This window comes from Gallus gallus, assembly GCF_016699485.2.
Source record: "Gallus gallus isolate bGalGal1 chromosome 31 unlocalized genomic scaffold, bGalGal1.mat.broiler.GRCg7b 31_unloc3, whole genome shotgun sequence".
NCBI lineage: Eukaryota > Metazoa > Chordata > Aves > Galliformes > Phasianidae > Gallus > Gallus gallus.
Genome location: NW_024095947.1, coordinates 25,885 through 41,977, shown reverse-complemented (window position 1 = coordinate 41,977; position 16,093 = coordinate 25,885). Strand labels below are relative to the sequence as shown.

Below are 16,093 nucleotides of genomic sequence, written 5' to 3'. Positions count from 1 at the left end.
ACAACCCCATAAGTGAACCCATCAGTGGCCCTATCACCCCATAAGTGGCCCCATCACCCCATAAGTGATCCCATCACCCCATATGTGACCCCATAAGTGACCCCATCACCCCATAGGTGACCCCATAAGCGACCCCACACCCCATAAGTGATCCATAAGTGACTGCATCACCCCATAAGTGACCCCACAACCCCATAAGAGGCCCCATCACCCCATAAGTGACCCCACAACCCCATAAGTGACCCCATAAGTTGCCCCATCGCCCCATAAGTGACCCCATAAGTGACCGCATCACCCCATAAGTGACCCCACAACCCCATAAGTGACCCATAAGTGACCACATCACCCCATAAGTGACCCCACAACCCCATAAGTGATCCCATAAGGGATCCCATCACCCCATAAGTGACCCCACAACACCATAAGTGATCCCATCACCCCATAAGTGACCCCATTACCCCATAAGTGACCCCATAAGTGACCCCATCACCCCATAAGTGACCACATCACCCCATAAGTGACCCCACAACCCCATAAGTGATCCCATAAGTGATCCCATCACCCCATAAGTGACCCCACAACACCATAGTGATCCCATCACCCCATAAGTGACCCCATCACCCCATAAGTGACCACATCACCCCATAAGTGACCCCACAACCCCATAAGTGACCCCATAAGTGATCCCATCGCCCCATAAGTGACCCCACAACACCATAAGTGATCCCATCACCCCATAAGTGACCCCATATGTGACCCCATCACACCATAAGAGACCCCATAAGTGACTACATCACCCCATAAGTGACCCCACAACCCCATAAGTGATCCCATAAGTGGCCCCATCGCCCCATAAGTGACCCCACAACCCCATAAGTGACCCCATAGCCCCACAGATGACTCCATAAGTGACCCCATCACCCCATAAGTGACCCCATAACCCCCCATATGACCCCATAACGGACCCTCCCTGGCGCTGCGGGCAGTATTATGGGATGTGGCGGGCTCCTGGCTCAGCCCATCACCCCATCACCCCATCACCCCATCATCACCCCATAACCCCACAGATGACCCCATCACCCCATATCTGACCCCAGAAGTGACCCCATAACCCCCCAGATGACCCCATAACGGACCCTCCTTGGCGATGCGGGCAGTATTATGGGATGTGGCGGGCTCCTGGCTCAGCCCATCACCCCATCACCCCATCATCACCCCATAACCCCACAGATGACCCCATCACCCCATATCTGACCCCATAAGTGACCCCATAACCCCCCAGATGACCCCATAACGGACCCTCCTTGGCGATGCGGGCAGTATTATGGGATGTGGCGGGCTCCTGGCTCAGCCCATCACCCCATCACCCCATCATCACCCCATAACCCCACAGATGACCCCATCACCCCATATCTGACCCCATAAGTGACCCCATAACCCCCCAGATGACCCCATAACGGACCCTCCTTGGCGATGCGGGCAGTATTATGGGATGTGGCGGGCTCCAGGCTCAGCCCATCACCCCATCACCCCATCATCACCCCATAACCCCACAGATGACCCCAGCAGCGCATATCTGACCCCATAAGTGACCCCATAGCCCCCCAGATGACCCCATAACGGACCCTCCTTGGTGATGCGGGCAGTATTATGGGATGTGGCGGGCTCCTGGCTCAGCCCATCACCCCATCACCCCATAACCCCATCACCACCCCATAACCCCACAGATGACCCCATCACCCCATATCTGACCCCATAAGTGACCCCATAACCCCCCAGATGACCCCATAACGGACCCTCCTTGGCGATGCGGGCAGTATTATGGGATGTGGCGGGCTCCTGGCTCAGCCCATCACCCCATCACCCCATCACCCCATCAGCCCATCACCCATCACCCATCACCCCATCACCCCATAAGTGACCCTATAACCCCACTTCCCCATATCTGACCCCATAAGTGACCCCATAACCCCCCAGATGACCCCATAACGGACCCTCCTTGGCGATGCGGGCAGTATTATGGGATGTGGCGGGCTCCTGGCTCAGCCCATCACCCCATCACCCCATCATCACCCCATAACCCCACAGATGACCCCATCACCCCATCACCCCATCAGTGACCCCATCACCCCATCACCCCATAAGTGACCCTATAACCCCATCATCCCATACCTGACCCCATAAGTGACCCCATAACCCCCCAGATGACTCCATAACGGACCCTCCTTGGCGATGCGGGCAGTATTATGGGATGTGGCGGGCTCCTGGCTCAGCCCATCACCCCATCACCCCATCAGCCCATCACCCATCACCCATCACCCCATCACCCCATAAGTGACCCTATAACCCCATTTCCCCATATCTGACCCCATAAGTGACCCCATAGCCCCCCAGATGACCCCATAACGGACCCTCCTTGGCGATGCGGGCAGTATTATGGGATGTGGCGGGCTCCAGGCTCAGCCCATCACCCCATCACCCCATCATCACCCCATAACCCCACAGATGACCCCATCACCCCATATCTGACCCCATAAGTGACCCCATAACCCCCCAGATGACCCCATAACGGACCCTCCTTGGCGATGCGGGCAGTATTATGGGATGTGGCGGGCTCCTGGCTCAGCCCATCACCCCATCACCCCATCATCACCCCATAACCCCACAGATGACCCCATCACCCCATATCTGACCCCATAAGTGACCCCATAACCCCCCAGATGACCCCATAACGGACCCTCCTTGGCGATGCGGGCAGTATTATGGGATGTGGCGGGCTCCTGGCTCAGCCCATCACCCCATCACCCCATCACCCCATCAGCCCATCACCCATCACCCATCACCCCATCACCCCATAAGTGACCCTATAACCCCACTTCCCCATATCTGACCCCATAAGTGACCCCATAACCCCCCAGATGACCCCATAACGGACCCTCCTTGGCGATGCGGGCAGTATTATGGGATGTGGCGGGCTCCTGGCTCAGCCCATCACCCCATCACCCCATCACCCCATCACCCCATAAGTGACCCTATAACCCCATCACCCCATATCTGACCCCATAAGTGACCCCATAACCCCCCAGATGACCCCATAACGGACCCTCCTTGGCGATGCGGGCAGTATTATGGGATGTGGCGGGCTCCTGGCTCAGCCCATCACCCCATCACCCCATCATCACCCCATAACCCCACAGATGACCCCATCACCCCATATCTGACCCCATAAGTGACCCCATAACCCCCCAGATGACCCCATAACGGACCCTCCTTGGCGATGCGGGCAGTATTATGGGATGTGGCGGGCTCCTGGCTCAGCCCATCACCCCATCACCCCATCAGCCCATCACCCATCACCCCATCACCCCATAAGTGACCCTATAACCCCATTTCCCCATATCTGACCCCATAAGTGACCCCATAGCCCCCCAGATGACCCCATAACGGACCCTCCTTGGCGATGCGGGCAGTATTATGGGATGTGGCGGGCTCCTGGCTCGTCCCGCAGACGTTCTCGCTGTAGACGCGGAACCGATACTCGTTGCCCATCACCAACTCCGACACCGTGCAGCGCGTGGGGCGGCTGTGCTCCAACACTGTGAACCACTCCTGTGGGGTTATGGGGTCACATATAGGGTCAGTGATGGGGTTATGGGGTCAGGGGGTCACTTATGGGGTCACCTATGGGGACAGGGGGTCGGTTATGGGGTCAGACATGGGGTTATGGGGTCAGGGGGTCACCTATGTGAGCTGTGCTCCAACACTGTGAACCACTCCTGTGGGGTTATGGGGTCACATATAGGGTCAGTGATGGGGTTATGGGGTCAGGGGGTCACTTATGGGGTCACCTATGGGGACAGGGGGTCGGTTATGGGGTCAGACATGGGGTTATGGGGTCAGGGGGTCACCTATGTGAGCTGTGCTCCAACACTGTGAACCACTCCTGTGGGGTTATGGGGTCACATATAGGGTCAGTGATGGGGTTATGGGGTCAGGGGGTCACTTATAGGGTCAGGGGGACGGTTATGGGGTCAGGGGGGCGGTTATGGGGTCACCTATGGGGTGATGGGGTCACCTATGTGGTCACCTATGTGAGCTGTGCTCCAACACTGTGAACCACTCCTGTGGGGTTATGGGGTCACATATAGGGTCAGTGATGGGGTTATGGGGTCAGGGGGTCACTTATGGGGTCAGGGGGGCAGTTATGGGGTCACCTATGGGGTCAGACATGGGGTTATGGGGTCAGGGGGTCACCTATGTGAGCTGTGCTCCAACACTGTGAACCACTCCTGTGGGGTTATGGGGTCACATATAGGGTCAGTGATGGGGTTATGGGGTCAGGGGGTCACTTATGGGGTCAGGGGGGCAGTTATGGGGTCACCTATGGGGTCAGACATGGGGTTATGGGGTCAGGGGGTCACCTATGTGAGCTGTGCTCCAACACTGTGAACCACTCCTGTGGGGTTATGGGGTCACATATAGGGTCAGTGATGGGGTTATGGGGTCAGGGGGTCACTTATGGGGTCAGGGGGACGGTTATGGGGTCAGGGGGGCGGTTATGGGGTCACCTATGGGGTTATGGGGTCACCTATGTGGTCACCTATGTGAGCTGTGCTCCAACACTGTGAACCACTCCTAAGGGTTATAGGGTCACATATGGGGTTATGGGGTCGGTTATGGGGTCAGGGGGTCACTTATGGGGTCACCTATGGGGACAGGGGGTCGGTTATGGGGTCAGACATGGGGTTATGGGGTCAGGGGGTCACCTATGTGAGCTGTGCTCCAACACTGTGAACCACTCCTGTGGGGTTATGGGGTCACATATGGGGTCAGGTATGGGGTTATAGGATCAGGGAGTCACTTATGGGGTCAGGGGGGCAGTTATGGGGTCACCTATGGGGTCAGACATGGGGTTATGGGGTCAGGGGGTCACCTATGTGAGCTGTGCTCCAACACTGTGAACCACTCCTGTGGGGTTATGGGGTCACATATGGGGTCAGGTATGGGGTTATAGGATCAGGGAGTCACTTATGGGGTCAGGGGGGCAGTTATGGGGTCACCTATGGGGTCAGACATGGGGTTATGGGGTCAGGGGGTCACCTATGTGAGCTGTGCTCCAACACTGTGAACCACTCCTGTGGGGTTATGGGGTCACATATAGGGTCAGTGATGGGGTTATGGGGTCAGGGGGTCACTTATGGGGTCAGGGGGGCAGTTATGGGGTCACCTATGGGGTCAGACATGGGGTTATGGGGTCAGGGGGTCACCTATGTGAGCTGTGCTCCAACACTGTGAACCACTCCTGTGGGGTTATGGGGTCACATATAGGGTCAGTGATGGGGTTATGGGGTCAGGGGGTCACTTATGGGGTCAGGGGGGCAGTTATGGGGTCACCTATGGGGTCAGACATGGGGTTATGGGGTCAGGGGGTCACCTATGTGAGCTGTGCTCCAACACTGTGAACCACTCCTGTGGGGTTATGGGGTCACATATACGGTCAGTGATGGGGTTATGGGGTCAGGGGGTCACTTATGGGGTCAGGGGGACGGTTATGGGGTCAGGGGGGCGGTTATGGGGTCACCTATGGGGTTATGGGGTCACCTATGTGGTCACCTATGTGAGCTGTGCTCCAACACTGTGAACCACTCCTAAGGGTTATAGGGTCACATATGGGGTTATGGGGTCGGTTATGGGGTCAGGGGGTCACTTATGGGGTCACCTATGGGGACAGGGGGTCGGTTATGGGGTCAGACATGGGGTTATGGGGTCAGGGGGTCACCTATGTGAGCTGTGCTCCAACACTGTGAACCACTCCTGTGGGGTTATGGGGTCACATATAGGGTCAGTGATGGGGTTATGGGGTCAGGGGGTCACTTATGGGGTCAGGGGGACGGTTATGGGGTCAGGGGGGCGGTTATGGGGTCACCTATGGGGTGATGGGGTCACCTATGTGGTCACCTATGTGAGCTGTGCTCCAACACTGTGAACCACTCCTAAGGGTTATAGGGTCACATATGGGGTTATGGGGTCGGTTATGGGGTCAGGGGGTCACTTATGGGGTCAGACATGGGGTTATGGGGGCGGTTATGGGGTCAGACATGGGGTTATGGGGTCACTTATGGGGTCAGGTATGGGGTGATGGGGTCACCTATGTGAGCTGTGCTCCAACACTGTGAACCACTCCTGTGGGGTTATGGGGTCACATATAGGGTCAGTGATGGGGTTATGGGGTCAGGGGGTCACTTATGGGGTCACCTATGGGGACAGGGGGTCGGTTATGGGGTCAGACATGGGGTTATGGGGTCAGGGGGTCACCTATGTGAGCTGTGCTCCAACACTGTGAACCACTCCTGTGGGGTTATGGGGTCACATATAGGGTCAGTGATGGGGTTATGGGGTCAGGGGGTCACTTATGGGGTCAGGGGGGCGGTTATGGGGTCAGGGGGGCGGTTATGGGGTCACCTATGGGGTGATGGGGTCACCTATGTGGTCACCTATGTGAGCTGTGCTCCAACACTGTGAACCACTCCTAAGGGTTATAGGCTCACATATGGGGTTATGGGGTCGGTTATGGGGTCAGGGGGTCACTTATGGGGTCAGACATGGGGTTATGGGGGCGGTTATGGGGTCAGATATGGGGTGATGGGGTCACCTATGTGAGCTGTGCTCCAACACTGTGAACCACTCCTGTGGGGTTATGGGGTCACATATAGGGTCAGGTGGTCGGTTATGGGGTCAGGGGGTCACTTATGGGGTCAGGGGGGCAGTTATGGGGTCACCTATGGGGTCAGACATGGGGTTATGGGGTCAGGGGGTCACCTATGTGAGCTGTGCTCCAACACTGTGAACCACTCCTGTGGGGTTATGGGGTCACATATAGGGTCAGTGATGGGGTTATGGGGTCAGGGGGTCACTTATGGGGTCAGGGGGGCGGTTATGGGGTCACATATGGGGTGATGGGGTCGGTTATGGGGTCAGGGGGTCACCTATAGGGTCACATATGGGGTTATGGGGTCACTTATGCGGTTATGGGGTCACTTATGGGGTGATGGGGTCACCTATGTGAGCTGTGCTCCAACACTGTGAACCACTCCTGTGGGGTTATGGGGTCACATATAGGGTCAGGTATGGGGTTATGGGGTCAGGGGGTCACTTATGGGGTCAGATATGGGGTTATGGGGGCGGTTATGCGGTCAGATATAGGGTTATGGGGTCACTTATGGGGTGATGGGGTCACCTATGTGAGCTGTGCTCCAACACTTTGAACCACTCCTAAGGGTTATAGGGTCACATATGGGGTTATGGGGTCGGTTATGGGGTCAGGGGGTCACCTATAGGGTCACATATGGGGTTATGGGGTCACTTATGCGGTTATGGGGACAGATATGGGGTGATGGGGTCACCTATGTGAGCTGTGCTCCAACACTGTGAACCACTCCTGTGGGGTTATGGGGTCACATATAGGGTCAGGTGGTCGGTTATGGGGTCAGGGGGGACGGTTATGGGGTCAGGGGGGCGGTTATGGGGTCACCTATGGGGTGATGGGGTCACCTATGTGGTCACCTATGTGAGCTGTGCTCCAACACTGTGAACCACTCCTGTGGGGTTATGGGGTCACATATGGGGTTATGGGGTCGGTTATGGGGTCAGGGGGTCACTTATGGGGTCAGACATGGGGTTATGGGGGCGGTTATGGGGTCAGACATGGGGTTATGGGGTCACTTATGGGGTCAGGTATGGGGTGATGGGGTCACCTATGTGAGCTGTGCTCCAACACTGTGAAGCACTCCTAGGGGTTATGGGGTCACATATGGGGTTATGGGGTCGGTTATGGGGTCAGGGGGTCACCTATAGGGTCACATATGGGGTTATGGGGTCACTTATGGGGTTATGGGGTCACCTATGTGGTCACCTATGTAAGCTGTGCTCCAACACTGTGAACCACTCCTGTGGGGTTATGGGGTCACATATAGGGTCAGATATAGGGTCAGGTATGGGGTTAAGGGGTCAGGGGGGCGGTTATGGGGTCACCTATGGGGTCACCTATGGGGTTATGGGGGCGGTTATGGGGTCACCTATGGGGTGATGGGGTCACCTATGTGAGCTGTGCTCCAACACTGTGAACCACTCCTAAGGGTTATAGGGTCACATATAGGGTCAGTGATGGGGTTATGGGGTCAGGGGGTCACTTATGGGGTCACCTATGGGGTCACATATGGGGTTATGGGGGCAGTTATGGGGTCAGATATGGGGTTATGGGGTGATGGGGTCACCTATGTGAGCTGTGCTCCAACACTGTGAACCACTCCTAAGGGTTATAGGGTAACATATGGGGTTATGGGGTCACTTATGGGGTCAGGGGGGCGGTTATGGGGTCAGGGGGTCGGTTATGGGGTCACCTATGGGGTCAGATATGGGGTTATGGGGTCACCTATATAGATCTACGGGGCAGGCAGCTCTATGGGGCAGCTTGGATCTATGGGGCAGCTTGGATCTATGGGGCAGGATGGATCTATGGGGCAGCTCTATGGGGCAGCTTGGATCTATGGGGCAGCTTGGATCTATGGGGCAGCTCTATGGGGCAGCTTGGATCTATGGGACAGATTGGATCTATGGGGCTCGGATCTATGGGACAGCTCGGATCTATGGGGCAGCTCTATGGGGCAGGATGGATCTATGGGGCAGCCCGGATCTATGGGGCAGCCCGGATCTATGGGGCAGCTCTATGGGGCAGGATGGATCTATGGGGCAGCAGTGGGGCAGACCGCTCTATGGGGCAGCTCTATGGGGTTGGCAGCTTGGATCTGTGGGGCACCTCGGATCTATGGGGCAGCTCTATGGGGCAGCTCGGATCTATGGGGCAGCCCGGATCTATGGGGCAGCCCTATGGGGTAGCTCTATGGGACAGGATGGATCTATGGGGCAGCTTGGATCTATGGGGCAGGATGGATCTATGGGGCAGCTTGGATCTATGGGACAGCTCGGATCTATGGGGCAGCTCTATGGGGCAGGATGGATCTATGGGGCAGGATGGATCTATGGGGCGGCAGTGGGGCAGAGAGGATCTATGTGGCAGCTTGGATCTATGGGGCAGCTCGGATCTATGGGACAGCTCTATGGGGCAGATGGGATCTATGGGGCAGCCTGGATCTATGGGGCAGCCCTATGGGGTAGCTCTATGGGGCAGCTCGGATCTATGGGGCGGATGTATGGGGCAGCAGTGGGGCAGACCGCCCTATGGGGCAGCTCGGATCTATGGGGCAGCCCGGATCTATGGGGCAGCCCTATGGGGTAGCTCTATGGGACAGGATGGATCTATGGGGCAGCTTGGATCTATGGGGCAGGATGGATCTATGGGGCAGCTTGGATCTATGGGACAGCTCGGATCTATGGGGCAGCTCTATGGGGCAGGATGGATCTATGGGGCAGGATGGATCTATGGGGCGGCAGTGGGGCAGAGAGGATCTATGTGGCAGCTTGGATCTATGGGGCAGCTCGGATCTATGGGACAGCTCTATGGGGCAGATGGGATCTATGGGGCAGCCTGGATCTATGGGGCAGCCCTATGGGGTAGCTCTATGGGGCAGCTCGGATCTATGGGGCGGATGTATGGGGCAGCAGTGGGGCAGACCGCCCTATGGGGCAGCTCGGATCTATGGGGCAGCCCGGATCTATGGGGCAGCCCTATGGGGTAGCTCTATGGGACAGGATGGATCTATGGGGCAGCTTGGATCTATGGGGCAGGATGGATCTATGGGGCAGCTTGGATCTATGGGACAGCTCGGATCTATGGGGCAGCTCTATGGGGCAGGATGGATCTATGGGGCAGGATGGATCTATGGGGCGGCAGTGGGGCAGAGAGGATCTATGTGGCAGCTTGGATCTATGGGGCAGCTCGGATCTATGGGACAGCTCTATGGGGCAGATGGGATCTATGGGGCAGCCTGGATCTATGGGGCAGCCCTATGGGGTAGCTCTATGGGGCAGCTCGGATCTATGGGGCGGATGTATGGGGCAGCAGTGGGGCAGACCGCCCTATGGGGCAGCTCGGATCTATGGGGCAGCCCGGATCTATGGGGCAGCCCTATGGGGTAGCTCTATGGGACAGGATGGATCTATGGGGCAGCTTGGATCTATGGGGCAGGATGGATCTATGGGGCAGCTCTATGGGGCAGCTTGGATCTATGGGGCAGCTTGGATCTATGGGACAGATTGGATCTATGGGGCAGCTTGGATCTATGGGGCAGCTCGGATCTATGGGGGAGGCAGCTCTATGGGGCAGGATGGATCTATGGGGCGGATCTATGGGGCGGCAGTGGGGCAGACGGGATCTATGGGGCAGCTTGGATCTATGGGGCAGCTCGGATCTATGGGGCAGACCGGATCTATGGGGTAGCTTGGATCTATGGGGCAGCTCGGATCTATGGGGGAGGCAGCTCTAAGGGGCAGGCAGCTCAGATCTATGGGGCAGCCCGGATCTATGGGGCAGCAGTGGGGCAGACCGCTCTATGGGGCAGCCCGGATCTATGGGGCAGCCCAGATCTATGGGGCAGCTCTATGGGGCAGGATGGATGTATGGGGCGGATCTATGGGGCAGACCATGGTGCGCGTGTCGGCCTTCTGCACGGTGTATCCGCTGATTTCGGCGTTGCCGTCGTCCTTCGGGGGCTCCCATTGCAGCAGCGCATTACTGCCCCACACCTCCATCACCCGCACCGCCTGCGGGGGGCCGGGACGCTCTGCCCCATAGATGGCACCCATCACACACTGACCCACACTGCCCCACACCTCCATCACCCGCACCGCCTGTGGGGGGCCGGGCCGCTCTGCCCCATAGATGGCACCCATCACACAGCGCCCCACAGCGCCCCACACCTCCATCACCCGCACCGCCTGTGGGGGGCCGGGCCGCTCTGCCCCATAGATGGCACCCATCACACACTGCCCCACACCTCCATCACCCGCACCGCCTGCGGGGGGCCGGGCCGCTCTGCCCCATAGATGGCACCACTCACACACTGCCCCACAGCGCCCCACAGCGCCCCATAGACAGCAGCCATCACACACTGCCCCACACCTCCATCACCCGCACCGCCTGTGGGGGGCCGGGCTGCTCTGCCCCATAGATGGCACACATCACACACTGACCCACAGCACCCCACAGCGCCCCATAGACAGCAGCCATCACACACTGCCCCACACCTCCATCACCCGCACCGCCTGCGGGGGGCCGGGCCGCTCTGCCCCATAGATGGCACCACTCACACACTGCCCCACAGCGCCCCCTAGCGCCCCCGTAGAGCCCCATAGCGCCCCACAGCGCCCCCTAGCGCCCCCGTAGAGCCCCACAGCGCCCCACAGCGCCCCCGTAGAGCCCCACAGCGCCCCCTAGCGCCCCCGTAGAGCCCCATAGCGCCCCATAGCGACCCCATAGCGCCCCCGTAGAGCCCCATAGAGCCCCACAGCGCCCCCTAGCGGCGTACCGACGACCCGGAGGCGCAGCGTGACGAGACACAGAGCCCCATAGAGCCCCACAGAACCCCATAGCGACCCCATAGCGCCCCCATAGAGCCCCATAGCCACCCCCATAGAGCCCCATAGAACCCCGTAGAGCCCCACAGCGCCCCCTAGCGGCGTACCGACGACCCTGAGGCGCAGCGTGGCGAGACACAGAGCCCCATAGAGCCCCATAGCGACCCCATAGCCACCCTTAGCGACCCATAGAGCCCCACAGCCCCCCCCGTAGAGCCCCATAGAGCCCCAATAGGCACCCATAGAGCCCCATAGAGCCCCATAGCGACCTCAGAGCCCCATAGCCCCCCCCAGAGAGCCTCATAGAACCCCATAGAGCCCCACAGCGCCCCCTAGCGGCGTACCGACGACCCGGAGGCGCAGCGTGGCGAGACACAGAGCCCCATAGAGCCCCATAGAACCCCGTAGCGCCCCACAGCGCCCCCTAGCGCCCCCGTAGAGCCCCACAGCGCCCCCTAGCGCCCCGTAGAGCCCCACAGCGCCCCACAGCGCCCCCTAGCGCCCCCGTAGAGCCCCACAGCGCCCCACAGCGCCCCCAAGCGCCCCCGTAGAGCCCCACAGCGCCCCACAGCGCCCCCGTAGAGCCCCATAGCGCCCCCTAGCGCCCCACAGCGCCCCCTAGCGGCGTACCGACGACCCTGAGGCGCAGCGTGGCGAGACACAGAGCCCTATAGAGCCCCATAGCGACCCCATAGAACCCCATAGCGACCCATAGAGCCCCATAGGCACCCATAGAGCCCCATAGCGACCCCATAGGCACCCATAGAGCCCCATAGAGCCCCATAGCGACCGCATGGGCACCCACAGAGCCCCATAGGCACCCATAGAGCCCCATAGCGACCCCGTAGAGCGCCCCCCACAGAGCCCCATAGAACCCCATAGCGCCCCACAGCGCCCCCTAGCGCCCCCGTACAGCCCCACAGCGCCCCCGTAGAGCCCCACAGCGCCTCCTAGCGCCCCCGTAGAGCCCCACAGCGCCCCCTAGCGGCGTACCGACGACCCTGAGGCGCAGCGTGGCGAGACCCATAGAGCCCCACAGCGCCCCCATAGGACCCCATAGAGCCCCACAGCGCCCCCTAGCGGCGTACCGACGACCCGGAGGCGCAGCGTGGCGAGACACAGAGCCCCATAGAGCCCCATAGAACCCCATAGCGACCCCATAGAGCCCCACAGCGCCCCCATAGGACCCCATAGAGCCCCACAGCGCCCCCTAGCGGCGTACCGACGACGCGGAGGCGCAGCGTGACGAGACACAGAGCCCCATAGAGCCCCATAGAACCCCATAGCGACCCCATAGAGCCCCACAGCGCCCCACAGCGCCCCCTAGCGGCGTACCGACGACGCGGAGGCGCAGCGTGGCGAGACACAGAGCCCCATAGAGCCCCTTAGCGCCCCATAGCGCCCCCATAGAGCCCCATAGCCACCCCCATAGAGCCCCATAGAACCCCGTAGAGCCCCACAGCGCCCCCGTAGAGCCCCATAGTGCCCCACAGCGCCCCCTAGCGGCGTACCGACGACCCTGAGGCGCAGCGTGGCGAGACACAGAGCCCCATAGAGCCCCATAGCGACCCCATAGCCACCCTTAGCGACCCATAGAGCCCCACAGCCCCCCCCGTAGAGCCCCATAGAGCCCCAATAGGCACCCATAGAGCCCCATAGAGCCCCATAGCGACCTCAGAGCCCCATAGCCCCCCCCAGAGAGCCTCATAGAACCGCATAGAGCCCCACAGCGCCCCCTAGCGGCGTACCGACAACCCGGAGGCGCAGCGAGGCGAGACACAGAGCCCCATAGAGCCCCATAGAACCCCATAGCGCCCCACAGCGCCCCCTAGCGCCCCCGTAGAGCCCCACAGCGCCCCCTAGCGCCCAGTAGAGCCCCACAGCGCCCCCTAGCGCCCCATAGCGCCCCACAGCGCCCCCGTAGAGCCCCACAACGCCCCCGTAGAGCCCCACAGCGCCCCCTAGCGCCCCCGTAGAGCCCCATAGCGCCCCCTAGAGCCCCATAGTGACCTACAGCGCCCCCTAGCGGCGTACCGACGACCCTGAGGCGCAGCGTGGCGAGACACAGAGCCCCATAGCGCCCCCATAGAGCCCCATAGCCCCCCCCATAGAGCCTCATACAGCCCCACAGCGCCCCCTAGCGGCGTACCGACGACCCTGAGGCGCCCCCTAGCGCCCCCGTAGAGCCCCACAGCGCCCCACAGCGCCCCCTAGCGGCGTACCGACGAACCGGAGGCGCAGTGTGACGAGACACAGAGCCCCATAGAGCCCCATAGCGCCCCACAGCGCCCCCATAGAACCCCATAGCGACCCATAGAGCCCCATAGGCACCCATAGAGCCCCATAGCGACCCCATAGGCACCCATAGAGCCCCAGAGAGCCCCATAGCGACCGCATAGGCACCCACAGAGCCCCATAGGCACCCATAGAGCCCCATAGCGACCCCGTAGAGCGCCCCCCACAGAGCCCCATAGAACCCCATAGCGCCCCACAGCGCCTCCTAGCGCCCCCGTAGAGCCCCACAGCGCACCCGTAGAGCCCCACAGCGCCCCCTAGCGCCCCATAGCGCCCCACAGCGCCCCCGTAGAGCCCCACAGCGCCCCCTAGCGGCGTACCGACGACCCGGAGGCGCAGCGTGACGAGACACAGAGCCCCATAGAGCCCCATAGAACCCCATAGCCACCCCCATAGAGCCCCATAGAACCCCGTAGAGCCCCACAGCGCCTCCGTAGAGCCCCATAGTGCCCCACAGCGCCCCCTAGCGGCGTACCGACGACGCGGAGGCGCAGTGTGGCGAGACACAGAGCCCCATAGAGCCCCACAGCGCCCCACAGCGCCCCCATAGAGCCCCATAGCCACCCCCATAGAGCCCCATAGAACCCCGTAGAGCCCCACAGCGCCCCATAGCGCCCCCTAGAGCCCCCGTAGAGCCCCATAGCGCCCCCGTAGAGCCCCATAACGCCCCCTAGAGCCCCATAGCGCCCCATAGCGCCCCCGTAGAGCTCCACAGCGCCCCCTAGCGGCGTACTGACGACCCTGAGGCGCAGCGTGGCGAGACCCATAGAGCCCCACAGCGCCCCCATAGGACCCCATAGAGCCCCACAGCGCCCCCATAGGACCCCATAGAGCCCCACAGCGCCTCCTAGCGGCGTACCGACGACCCGGAGGCGCAGCGTGGCGAGACACAGAGCCCCATAGAGCCCCATAGAACCCCATAGCGACCCCATAGAGCCCCACAGCGCCCCACAGCGCCCCCTAGCGGCGTACCGACGACCCGGAGGCGCAGCGTGGCGAGACACAGAGCCCCATAGAGCCCCATAGAACCCCATAGCGACCCCATAGAGCCCCACAGCGCCCCACAGCGCCCCCTAGCGGCGTACCGACGACCCGGAGGCGCAGCGTGGCGAGACACAGAGCCCCATAGAGCCCCATAGAACCCCATAGCGACCCCATAGAGCCCCACAGCGCCCCACAGCGCCCCCTAGCGGCGTACCGACGACGCGGAGGCGCAGCGTGGCGAGACACAGAGCCCCATAGAGCCCCATAGAGCCCCATAGCGCCCCACAGCGCCCCCATAGAGACCCATAGCCACCCCCATAGAGCCCCATAGAACCCCGTAGAGCCCCACAGCGCCCCCGTAGAGCCCCATAGTGCCCCACAGCGCCCCCTAGCGGCGTACCGACGACGCGGAGGCGCAGCGTGGCGAGACACAGAGCCCCATAGAGCCCCATAGCGCCCCATATCACCCCCTAGCGCCCCACAGCGCCCCCTAGCGGCGTACCGACGACCCGGAGGCGCAGCGTGGCGAGACACAGAGCCCTATAGAGCCCCATAGGCACCCATAGAGCCCCATAGCGACCCCATAGGCACCCATAGAGCCCCATAGCGACCCCGTAGAGCGCCCCCCACAGAGCCCCATAGAACCCCATAGCGCCCCACAGCGCCTCCTAGCGCCCCCGTAGAGCCCCATAGCACCCCCGTAGAGCCCCACAGCGCCCCACAGCGCCCCCGTAGAGCCCCACAGCGCCCCACAGCGCCCCCTAGCGGCGTACCGACGACGCGGAGGCGCAGTGTGGCGAGACACAGAGCCCCATAGAGCCCCACAGCGCCCCACAGCGCCCCCGTAGAGCCCCATAGCCACCCCCATAGAGCCCCATAGAACCCCGTAGAGCCCCACAGCGCCCCCTAGCGGCGTACCGACGACCCGGAGGCGCAGCGTGACGAGACACAGAGCCCCATAGAGCCCCATAGAACCCCATAGCCACCCCCATAGAGCCCCATAGAACCCCGTAGAGCCCCACAGCGCCTCCGTAGAGCCCCATAGTGCCCCACAGCGCCCCCTAGCGGCGTACCGACGACGCGGAGGCGCAGTGTGGCGAGACACAGAGCCCCATAGAGCCCCACAGCGCCCCACAGCGCCCCCATAGAGCCCCATAGCCACCCCCATAGAGCCCCATAGAACCCCGTAGAGCCCCACAGCGCCCCATAGCGCCCCCTAGAGCCCCCGTAGAGCCCCATAGCGCCCCCGTAGAGCCCCATAACGCCCCCTAGAGCCCCATAG

General features: G+C 61.2%; 1 protein-coding gene across 1 annotated transcript in view; it reads right to left on the bottom strand.

The window, feature by feature from the left end:
* MYBPC2 (myosin binding protein C, fast type) overlaps positions 1–16,093 on the bottom strand; it is a gene marked incomplete at its 5' end in the record, with an annotated part of 51,903 nt that overhangs the window by 12,196 nt on the left and 23,614 nt on the right. Inside the window, 2 exon segments of the mRNA NM_001044659.1 lie at positions 3,450–3,609; positions 10,600–10,739. Of these exon segments, the coding sequence (NP_001038124.1) occupies positions 3,450–3,609; positions 10,600–10,739 (300 nt within the window).